The sequence below is a fragment of the Aplidium turbinatum genome, chromosome 13, assembly GCF_918807975.1.
Source record: "Aplidium turbinatum chromosome 13, kaAplTurb1.1, whole genome shotgun sequence".
NCBI classification, from domain to species: Eukaryota; Metazoa; Chordata; class Ascidiacea; order Aplousobranchia; family Polyclinidae; genus Aplidium; species Aplidium turbinatum.
This window is the reverse complement of record NC_137484.1, coordinates 21,655,010-21,666,942: the sequence shown is the minus strand read 5'-3', so window position 1 is coordinate 21,666,942 and position 11,933 is coordinate 21,655,010. Positions and strand designations below refer to the sequence as shown.

The following is an 11,933-nucleotide window of genomic DNA, read 5'->3' as shown; positions in this document are numbered from 1 at the left end:
GAGGCGTGTCTATTCTTCTCAACATTTAGGCTAGTTGATGTAGGTATCACGTTCCCTGTTGTTCAAATTATTTTGTAGTTATTCATGTAGTTGCCTTTTCCTACTGTAGTCTAATTTTACCTTCAAGAAGATGAAATTTTTTATTTTTGTCTGAAATTTTTTATTTCAGGTTCCTGATGATGGCTTAAGTTAAGCCGAAAACGTTTGACTGTTAAAACTATTTGTAAATATGTAAAATATATTGTTATAATGCTCAGCCCTGTTGTGTTGTATTGTTGTGTTTTATTCATATCTAACCTGTAAGCAAAAGGTATAAATGGGGAACATACAAAAACTTTATTTTTGGTGGCGGGTTTGGGGGGGCTTGAGCCCCCTTAGCCCCATGCTGGGTGCGTTACAGGACTGTGAGTTACTGTAGTCAGTTTTGTTTTGTGCCTAGTCAGTTTTGTGCATCCCATTTAAGGCTATGATGTACTATGTAGCCACAATAAGTAAGCCTATGCAGATTGAGATGTCCTTGTATTTTGTGACATTACAGATTTTGCACGCCTGTGGTGAAGCCTTTGTCTTCAATATTATATATATATCATATTTTTTGTTTCTAGCACTAGTTGTAACGTTCATCTGATGAAATAGAAAGTAAAAGCAAAAAGAAACAGGATGGTTTATTGCTTTTACTTTCAATTTCATCTGATGAACATTGCAACTAGTGCTAGAAACAATAATTGTCCTCATGAACAGTGAACAGTGAACACCCAAACTTTTCAGTATCATATTTTTGTTGGGTTAAATTCATAATGTCTACTGTTTCTGAGCTATCTGAATCTCTGAATAATAACATTGATATGGATTCACTCAATAAGGTAATTGTGGATGAAGTTCAAGAAATTAAGAAAAAACGAAAGAAAAAGAAAAAAAAGAAACCAGGTTAACATGCCCACAAACAATAGTACCGGTACCATTGTCAATGTTTTTGTTAGTGTTTCAGTCAAAAAGTCAGAATTAACAGTCAAAGTTAGAATCAACAGTCATACTGTACTGAATTTTATGGCAGTTGAAAATTATATGCTTCAACCTTCATGCATGCATTATGTTAATCTAATTTGGACGTAGCTACTACGGCACCAGTGTTTATATTGTTTTATGTCATATGCTAAGAAAGCTCAAGCTTCTCATGAACAGAAAACTAAAAAAGGTAACAAATTGGCCATCACCTGAAAAGGATCGGTAATCACTTGACTACATCTTACAGGTGAACTGCGGACTGCCTGATGTAAAAATAATTCATCTCTCTATTTTGTCTAAAAATGTGTGGAGGTTTTTTTGTTTGCATTTACCAAAGTTTTTCCCAGACTACACCAAGAGGAGACTGGAAAACAACCAGTGTTTGGTCTCTTTGTTTGAGACACCAAGAGCAGCTGTCATGAATTATTTTGTATCTTTTTATTGTAGATTCACCTGGGGGTACAGAGCTTTTCGAAAATAATGAAGTTAATGAAAATGTTGAAGTAAATGGAAAAGTAATTGAAGGTATACAATTAAGTATTCTAAACAGCTAATGATATTTTCATTAATTTGAAGTTAAAATTCTATATATATATTTTTATCCAACTTTATCACAGGTTAACAAATGTAATAATGGCATTTAAATGTTTTTTAAAATGTGCAATGTTGAAGTAAGTTGCTGAAGTGTAGCTATACAGTATAGCCATATTTTAAATTTTTGGATTTTGTTCTGTGATCTCATAGAAAAAACACTTTTTCAGGTGAACATGCAACAGATGAAACTTTGATCGAAACTAAAAAAAAGAGAAAGCGAAATAGAAAGTCTAAAAAAGTTCAAACGGACCCTCCAACTATTCCAATATTCGAATTGTACCCCAATAAAATATTTTCACATGGAGAAGAAGTAGATTACCCTCCAGACAAAGATGGGTAAATTTCTTTTGATTATATGGGTGCTATTAAGTCAATGGACCACTGCTTTTGCACTGTCTATGACTTTTTTTGCAATTAGAAGCTTTAAAAGTTTTCAACCTGAATGACGCGGCGCTGTAACAGCTCGTTACCCGAGTGACGTAATGATTTCAACCTGATAGTGTTAGCTATTTTTTGTGCTAAATGTCGAGGTTGATATACACTTTTTTCAGACGCAGTGCTGCCTGGCGAACAACCTCTGCTGAGAAGAAAGCAATGAACACAACATATGATGAAATGTGGAATGATTTCAGACAGGCTGCCGAGGCTCATAGACAAGTTCGAAAATATGTTCAGGGTTATATAAAACCTGGCATGACAATGATTGAAATATGGTAAGTAATTTTGTATGATACTGTTCTAATATTGGAGATATCTGCGTTCTGTACATGCTGTTGAGGGCAGTGAGTGTAGTTCAGGCACAAAATTGAAACTTCATAAACTTTTTTGATTTGCGTTTTACTTTTACGTTTATTTACAACTTCTAATATATTTCAACCATAAACCCGCGTCATAACACATTGCTGATTGTTTCAGTGAAAAATTAGAAGCAACTTCACGAAGCTTAATCAATGAGAACAAGCTTGAAGCTGGTTTGGCCTTTCCTACTGGTGAGTTATAGCTGTGTGTGGTAACCTTGTCAGCAAATTCGCTTGATTTACATTAGCCGAAACTCGTATTTTTTTTACATTGATTCAACTTCTCCAGGACGGGTTGGCAGAATGTGTGATAGTTTATGATCTAAGGTTTATCAACTTTAGACTAGGTTTCCATTGTGATAACACAGTAATTTCTACCAGGTTGTTCTTTGAACCACTGCGCTGCCCACTACACCCCGAACGCTGGCGATAAGACCGTTCTACAGTACGATGACGTTTGCAAGATTGACTTTGGAACACATATTAATGGTATGATGCGAAACTTCAGTTGCGATTTGAAGGTTTGGTGAAAAACTGGTATCAGCCGTTCCGAGCCGTTTTTTCAAATTTTAACAGGATTAATTCAAAAGGCTTAAAAGTTCTCATGGTCATTATATCGTTGATTTTTTAGGTCGAATCATCGATTCTGCTTTCACTGTAGCTTTCAATCCCAAATATGATCGGTTGTTGGAAGCAGTGAAAGACGCAACCAATACAGGAATCAAGAATGCAGGTATGCCTGACTGAAGCATAGTTTTGATGCTAATTTATTGTCATGTGTAGATAAGTGCACATGTTGTGAACTCGTTTACTGAGTTACAATTAATAAAATCAGTTAAATACGTTATTTGTTATCGCTCATATGTCACATTGGCGCAGCAACTGCGTGCATCCATTATTCAATTACAAAATTTTGTAATTATGATGCAAAAGTATACCACCCCATTGTTGTTGTGTTCTAGGCATTGACGTCCGTTTGTGCGACCTGGGAGAAGTTATACAAGAGACTATGGAATCTTACGAGGTTGAAATCGATGGGAAAACTTATCGAGGTAGATGCCTGACGTCAGTCTTGCGTCACATTAACGTCACGATAGTCATGTTGTATAAAATAATTCAACAAGTAAAGATATGGCTGAATGTTAGATTTGCGTCTATATTTTGCAGTTCGCCCCATAAGAAATTTAAACGGCCACTCAATCGGTCAATACCAAATCCACGCTGGTAAAACTGTTCCCATTGTGAAGGGTGGAGACCAGACCAGAATGGAAGTAAGTGTCTTCTGATCTTTGCAAATTAATTTGAGTATTGGAAGGACGTGTGTAGCAATAGGATTACTAAGCTTGTGCGAATTCGGTCTTTGGGAAGTCTTTGGAGTTCTTGTTTGACCCATTTAAGTTTTCTCCAAATGATTTATGCAATGTTTGTCAAGTACATAGTCAAGTGGTGAAAACGACTGGCCTATGCCCAAAAGAACACCGGTGTAACGGTCCAGGAGTTACTGCGGTCTGAAAGTTACCGCAACTTTTGGACCGCGTATACGCGGTCTGAAAGTTACTGCCAGTCCAGAAGTTACTAAAACAAGGTTGTCAGATTTGACGCTTGCAGCAGATTTGTATAAATGATTTCGACATTGGAAACATGTTGAACTTGAAAACTTATCCACCATTGCATCTTAACAACATAGTTTATAGCAGAAACGTAATTGGGAATGAAGCGAAACTAAGATGAAAGTTAAAAGATGAGTTTTGTACCAGAAATTGTTGCTGTATTGGAATGAAATTTTAATTTGTAACCTAACAATTTACGTAGGCTATCATTTTAACCTGATTTGTTTGTATTATCATTTGCGGTTGTGTCCGTGCCTTACGTGCGTTGGAAAATAAATTTGCATGGGGAGGTGATTGACTAGATGACCACTTAGCCTATAGTCTTTTGCTGTCATCCTGATTGTGCTATGATGCAACCTGGTAATCTACGATTCACAATGTAGTGTTATTTATGAGTGTTTTATTGACTCGTTGTAGGCTATAGGGCGCTGTTGAAACAAATAATTTAATTGATCATCGCTCCAAACATTTCAAAGTTTGAATCGTGGCTATACGTGAATCGGTGGCATTTAATAAGCTACAGGCCTTAATATATCGTCCAAAGTTTGCATTTGAAGGCTGACTTGTTATAACCGCTGGTCTTGAGTTGTAGTTGACGAACATAGTCTGTGACTATATTTTATGTATTTCATGAAAGTTAAAACCAAAGTTTTCTAGTGAATGAAGCACTGAGCCTATTTTTGGTCTGGTTTTTCATAACTATCGTTTTGAAGAAATATAAAGTAACTTAGGCTACATGTAGGCCAACCGGTAGTCAAAACGCCATCAACCTTCATTGAGTAGGCTATCACAGACTTCGCAGTCTCACACGCGGGGAAAGCTATAACTTTTACGAAAGTGTTGAACAGTTTGAGATTCCAATGAATTTCCGTTGGACTTCCATCGAAAACACGTGGCACGAAACTTAAAGTCAAGAATAATGGTTTCGTGGTGAGAATATTTATCCTTGGGATTCATCTTTCGCATACTTCCAGAAGGTTTAATCTACTGACCAAGTGAAGTTTCAGTCCATTTACAAGTTTTCCCAAACGAATTTCGAAAAAGCACACCCACTTACAAGAGCAGTAACTTTTGGACTGCTTCTGCGGCGTTGCAGTCTGAAAGTTTCTGTCAGTCCAAAAGTCACCAGGGGTGCCCGGCGTTTTAGCAATCGATAGAAAAGCGAAAATTGTTTTAACTAAGTGTAGTGAACTCATTGCTCTCAAACTAATGCAAGCTTGTCAATTAACATTACAAAATACTTATAATTATTAATCTGAACTTTTGAGAGGTTAAAAATTTAATTATTTTTCAAAACAAAATTAAATAAAATTTGAATGAAATATTTGGCAACCCTTGTAACTTTTGGCCTGCAGTAACTCTTGGACTGCTACACCGGTTTGACACCAGTCTCCATGAATATCACACGGCCATGTTTATGTCAATACACTTATGACGTCATTGTGACGCAAAGATTTACTTCTTTGGCGCGGCGTCATCTTGAGGTAATTCTTTATCTACCAAACGTGGATGTCCAATAGATTGCTTGTTTCCTAATTATCTTTTCTGTCAATTCATTGACCGTTTAGAACAGTGGTTCCCAAAGTGGGCGCCAGCGCCCCCCTGGGGGCGTTGGCGACCATGAAGGGGGCGCTGGTTATAAAGTGGGCGATTGGGGGGCGCTGAGAGTAAATCGGGGCAGTTACAAGAAGAGGATTGCAAAGCATTTTTGTCATGTTTCGCTTCAAAGAAATACAAAAGAAGACGGTGACTATAAGAGCTCCGTGGCAAATATTGTGGTAATTATGTAGGCAACCTCGCTTCGCATTGCCTTACAAGTTAGTTGAGGTCGTAACGTAACGCATAACGCATGATAATTTGAAGCACTGCGAAGCACTGCGCTGCAAGTGCGCTGCAAGCACTGCGCTGCAAGCACTGCGCTGCAAGCACTGCGCTGCAAGCACTGCGCTGCAAGCACTGCAAGCACTGCGATTACGCAAATCCGATCTTACAGTCCGAGAGTATTTTGATCTAGCATTCGTCTTAATTTATCTTTGAAGACTGTCATCAAATCAGTGAATAAAATTAAAGCGCACGTTGTGAATACACGCTTTATTCAAACGATTGTGCAATGAGAACGATGAAGCTTTTGAGCGCTTACTACTCCACACCGAAGTACGATGGCTTTCCAAGAGAAATTGCCTTGCACGATTTTATTCCCTGATTGAAATTATTGTGGAATTTCTAAATAGTTGTGACCCTGGCCTTGCGAATGACGTCCTGGTTGTGAGAAATAATATCGCCTACTTGTCAGACATATTTTCCAAATTTAATGAATCAAAATCCCTTCAGGGTAACGAAATAAGCTCGTGTTGTATCAGCGAAATTTAGCCAGAGGAGAATTTTTCCAATTCTCAAGCTTGCATCAACTTGATACCAGTGACAAAGGCATATCCGATGTTGATGTAGAGACGTACAGCAATCATCTTGAAGAAGTCCACAAAGGCATAGGAGTTCGATTCCAGGATGTATTCCAGTTAGAAATCCATGACTGGATAATCGACCCATTCTGTGATATTTCCGAACATGGAATTCTTGAGGAGGAACTGATAAAATTGCAAAGCGATTTTGCACTCAAACCGAAGTTCAATATCTCGTATCAATCGTTCTGGCAACAGAACCAAATCAAAGAAAAATACCCTCACGTGCGAAATCGGGTCAAAGTTTTTATCATTGCCTTTCCCAGCTCATACTTGTTGGAGCGTGCTTTCAGTGCCGTAACAACGCTTCTGGATAACAAAAGAAACCGTCTTGGCATAGTTAGACGGGGAGACTTAAGATTGTTCCTATCCAAAGTGAAACCTGATATCAAGAGGCTGATCTGCACCAACCTCATCCGTCTCATTAGAATTGGTCTTTAAGTTGTAATGAATGGAGAATAACTTTGGTTTTACTTTTTTTTGTCAAAGGGGGCGTTTGATGCTCTGTTCGTTGTCCAGGGGGGCGCTAGTAAAAAAAAGTTTGGGAAACACTGGTTTAGAAGGTGCAATCTACCTGGTGTCAGCACAAGCTTGAGAAGATCATTCACCATAAAACAGCAAGCATTGCTGAAGAGCTCTGTGACATGAATTATTGGTGCGATACTGTTGAGCCCAGTTTCATGGGCGAAACAGGTGTCTATCGCTGCCAATTCTTGTTACACTCGATTGTCGAGAACTATTATCGATCAGTGGGAAAGAAAGATGGTTTTGAAAGCTAGTTGCCTATTACTTCAGGAAGGTGAGGTGTTCGCCATTGAAACGTTTGGCAGCACTGGCAAAGGCGTGGTACATGACGACATGGATTGCTCGCATTACATGAAGGATTTTGATATAGCCAACTCGCACGTAAATATAAGGTAAGTTGCTTTACTTTGATTTCATAAATAGTTAATCAACGGTTTTGCTTTCTTCACGCAACAGTAGGTTGAAGTGGGGAGAACCATCTTTGGGACAAAACATTCGTTTATTATCTCAACAATGGCAAAAGTTGAAGCAATGTAAGGAGACTTTACATTAATTGTTTGTTGGAAAGTTAGTCTATTCTTGCATCATAGTGCAATCTCTCTTTTTCACTATTTTGTTGTCGGATGCATACCTGAGTGGTACCAGTCACTCGAAAGGGCGCCGGTTCGACACCGCTCCAAAGCATGTAGTTGCATCTCTGGCGAGACACTTAAAGGCATGCCTGAAGGTGAACATGAAGATTTGCTTTCTTGTCACCCGTCCAGTCCACTTAATCTAAATCTTCAATCACGAGATTTAAGCCTGGCAGTAGTGCACCCAGACATAAAAATAGAAGGGGGCTAATTCAGAAATGTCGGCCTGTCGGCCGAGTGATTTGCGATAATAGGAACAGTGACAATAGGCCTATGCCCATCCTATTGATTAATATTTAGAGGCGATCACGGCCCACAACCCACCGGTTGCCGATACTTGTATCAGGGGTCCAGCAGAGCGTTCAAGCTCCCTTGGAAAAATATATGATGTCACAATTGTACTTATTCCTCCCGTACTTATTCATATCTAACCTGTAAGAAAAAAGTATAAATAGAAAACATACAAAAACCTCATGTTCAGTGGCTGGTTTTGGGGGGGGGGGGGTTGCCCCATGTTGGGTGCGCTACAGAAGCCTGGAGATTAAAAAAAAAAACTAAGTTATTTTGGTTAGACGAGAAAAGGAAGAATCACCGCCCAACTCTATTGTCAGTTTTGTCGTAGTTGTTAATAAAGTTTTCATTTTGTTTTGTCAGGTTACCAAGAGCAAGAAAGCTTCTTCATGTGATCAATCAAAACTTCGGTACTCTCGCTTTCTGCCGTCGGTGGTTGGATAGACTGGGGGAAACTAAATACTTAATGGCTCTAAAAAATTTGTGTGACTGTGGGGTTATCGACTCTTACCCCCCTTTATGCGATATTAAGGGTTGTTATACCGCCCAGTATGAACACACCATTATTCTAAGGCCTGACTGCAAGGAAGTGGTCAGTCGTGGGGAGGACTATTAGGAGGAAAACACGCCATAATGGTTTTATGACGAAATCAATAGCTTTGTTGAGCTTCCAAAATATGCTCCCGCCATTCCATTTCAAAGGATCCATTTAGTTCGACCGATCCAAAAGCAAGTGCTGTTCTCTGTTGCAAACGCTGATGCTTGTATTCGGCAGTCACTACTGCAGGTTAGCTTATTACTTCGGCTAGGCCTGCTTGTGAGTGAAATGCTCTGTTTTGCGCTGAAAGTGAAATAAAACTCTTTGCAATTATTTGCCTGTCTATAATGTGGATTGCACAAAGAGCTGTTTAGATATTGAATGACTCTATTTTCATGCTTTCTGTCCTCTCGACATCGCATGTGGTGTTTAGTTATTTTCGTTCTCACCATCACAGCGAAAACAATACATGTCAACATAGACAAGGTTAGAAGCGACAAGCGGCGTTGTAGGCTACAAGATAGTCTACTGAAATACTTATAACTTAAATTTGGTACTACCCATTACTCGAAATCGATCACTGGGTAAAGGCAAGTTTTTTGCCCAGAGAAACAACAGCAAGTGCGGGTGGCTGGAGTCGAACATGTAGGCTCTCGACTGCGAGCCCAACGCGCTAACCACACGGCCACTGCTGCCGACGATAATTACATTAGGAAATGGCAACTACATAAATAATTACAAAAAAATTTGCACCACAGGGAACGTGATACATCAAGTAAATGTTGAGGAGAATGGAAGCACCTCGAGCAAATAATTGTTTGTTTAAATTTGGGTTGTAGCGTTTGATTAACACTGCCACCTGAATTTTGGCATCAAATTGGGATTTGCCTTTGTATAAATTTTAAATGAGTTAGCAGAGCATTTTCGATCTGTGCAAAAAGAACATTTCATGATATGGTATTTGATGGCACTTTTCTGTAACTCCCTAAAGTTCCCATGCTCCCGTACTCTCGTGGTCAAATGTCTCGTGGACATACCGAAGTAGGCTACCGTACGTCAATCCGAATCACACGGACATTTAAAACTGTGTACGACATTTGAGCAGAGAGACGAAGGCGCCTGGGACTTTAGTTGAAAATACGAACTAATTTTGAATGTTTTGTAGCCTAAGTAGGAAAAACGTCCACATCAAATTTACTTTTTACAAAATTAGTGTTTTGTTTCTGACTGTTTTCGTGCTGGTTGTTGTTTTCGCACTTATTTGTGTTGGCAAACAATAAGCTAATTCTATTTTGTCATAGGCCTACATGACAAAAAAGTCGAGATCTAGGCTATAGACCAGGGGTCACCAACCTTTTTTACATGCGGGCCACTTTAGCACTAAAGAGAGCTGTGGCGGGCCGCACTAATAAAATTTTAGGTAGGTTGACTCTTATGCTAGAAAGAACGCATTTCGTACCCAGTATCCAGCGTGACATGTTCTTAATATTTATCTTAGATTACCGCAGCAACAAAATTAGTCGACACTCTTGACTTTCTTTAACAATATCTAATAAACGAGGCCACTTGTTTTGCGCAATTGTAACGAGGCTATAGCGGTTTCATTAGAATATTCATCGCCAAGCAAGAGTGGTGTTGTCACTTCGCTTCACAAAAGATATCTTGCAATTAACAGGTTCAGTAAACAAGGAAATGTTTGACACATCGCAATACAGGCAACAATAGTGACCTGCAAACATATCAGCGAAAAATAGGCTCCAATAACAGGGAGAAAGAAACCAAGCACCATGAAACAAACGCTTGTGGTAATCACCAAAAAAAACGTTTCTTTCGGTAACTCATGAACAGTGTTCTCTCTAAAACCGTCTTTCTTCGATTATTAGACAACTGTCACTTGCGGTGCTTATCAGCATGGCAAGAATTGTTGATTAACAACATTTTGCAATCCTACAAAGCTAAATATTTTCGTATTACAACCAAAAAAAGTCTTTAAGTTTATATATAATATTTTGCCAATTTATTATAAATTCAGTTGGCACACCGACCTATTTTGCCAACAAAAACTTGCATAAAGGGATTTGCTCAATGCTCATGAAACACAATATTAACGGTGAAACGCACACTATGTGTACATGACATTTACAAATTACTTAAAATAAGCAACCCTATGCTCATAGACAAATTCGAAAATATACGTTTTAATCAACCACTAGGACAGTGTGGCTGGACAGTGGACATCGCATTGGAATAACTTTAAGCGTTCCCCACCTAGAACTACAATCTGATTGGTCGGTCGGCGGAATCGTATGCAAAGCGAAAATATGCTTCCGGGAAAGTATTTTTTGCCTTCATGCTCTTTAATTCCTCAAGAAAAGTTTTTTTGGTTATAGCCTACTTGTATGCTGATACCTTTCGCGGGCCGCACATTACAGCGTGGTGGGCCGCATGCGTCCCGCGGGCCGCCAGTTGGTGACCCCTGCTATAGACGATTGCGAGAGTGGACGTAGGGATTATGATGCTGATGGTACTTATAGCATATGGCTGTTATAGTCCTTTAAATATTAATCAAAGGAATAGGCATTGGCCAGTGGCGTAACCAAAAGGGGGGGGGAGTTTCAATTCCCCCTTTTGGCACGCGTGTGACGTCACGATATTGAGAATGATGCTTTCAGTCTCTTTATTTCCCTAAAACAAAGTTTGCCTAATTTTAAACAAAACTACATTAAAAGAGCGAGTTTTGCCAATACCAAACATTCAAATATCTCACCCAGGAATTAGCAACAAGAAAGCATAGAGAGTTAGAGACTAAGAAAACTGCCGAAGAAAACATGATCTTATCATTTTTCTATGCCACCGGACAGCACCATTGTACACCGGACAGCACCACACTTTGGTTGAGAATGCTCTCAGAATGCATCAAATTCAAAATAATTTTTCAAAAATTTTTGGGAGAGGCCCCCCAAACACCCCGCCACTAGGTGTCGTTTTAGGCGAACACGCCGTTTGGCTTTGCCCGCCGGCCGTTAACTCCCTTTTTTTAAATTCCTAGCTAGGCCACTGGCATTGGCCTATTGTCACTGCTTTCGCAAATCACTCGGTCGACATTTCTGAATTAGCCCCCCTAATTTTTTTTCTGGGTGCGCTACTGCTTCAATTGTTAACTATAATCATCAAAGCTAGGTTTTTGTAAAAGTTAAATTTATAAATGCCGTAGATTGAATTTTCCTTTTAATACAATGTAGTTGTAGATAGCCAACTAACGACCTGTTTTAGCCTGATGCTACAAAGCTTCGTCACAGCACATGACTAGGGAACTGTGTTTCATAAGCTAGTGAGAACCGCTTTTACCACAGCGAATTAGCAGCATCAGGCTAAAACAAGTCGTTACTATCTTCGCTGCGAAGTTAAATTTATAACCTTTAGTTAGATTTATATTTAAGTTCAACACTACTACTCAAGTGACAATTAAAAACCAAGGTTGT

At 39.1% G+C, this 11,933-nt stretch overlaps 1 protein-coding gene across 1 annotated transcript; it reads left to right on the top strand.

The window, feature by feature from the left end:
• The first annotated feature begins 700 nt into the window (after positions 1-700).
• On the top strand, positions 701-8,784 carry LOC145781577 (methionine aminopeptidase 2-like). Its single transcript, XM_082593247.1, has 11 exons — positions 701-927; positions 1,453-1,530; positions 1,767-1,935; positions 2,151-2,312; positions 2,515-2,588; positions 2,778-2,885; positions 3,028-3,129; positions 3,359-3,448; positions 3,564-3,667; positions 7,261-7,382; positions 8,277-8,784. Exons 1-11 carry the CDS (start codon positions 798-800, stop codon positions 8,527-8,529), a joined length of 1,392 nt encoding a protein of 463 aa, XP_082449373.1. The 5' UTR covers positions 701-797; the 3' UTR covers positions 8,530-8,784.
• Positions 8,785-11,933: the final 3,149 nt, after the last annotated feature.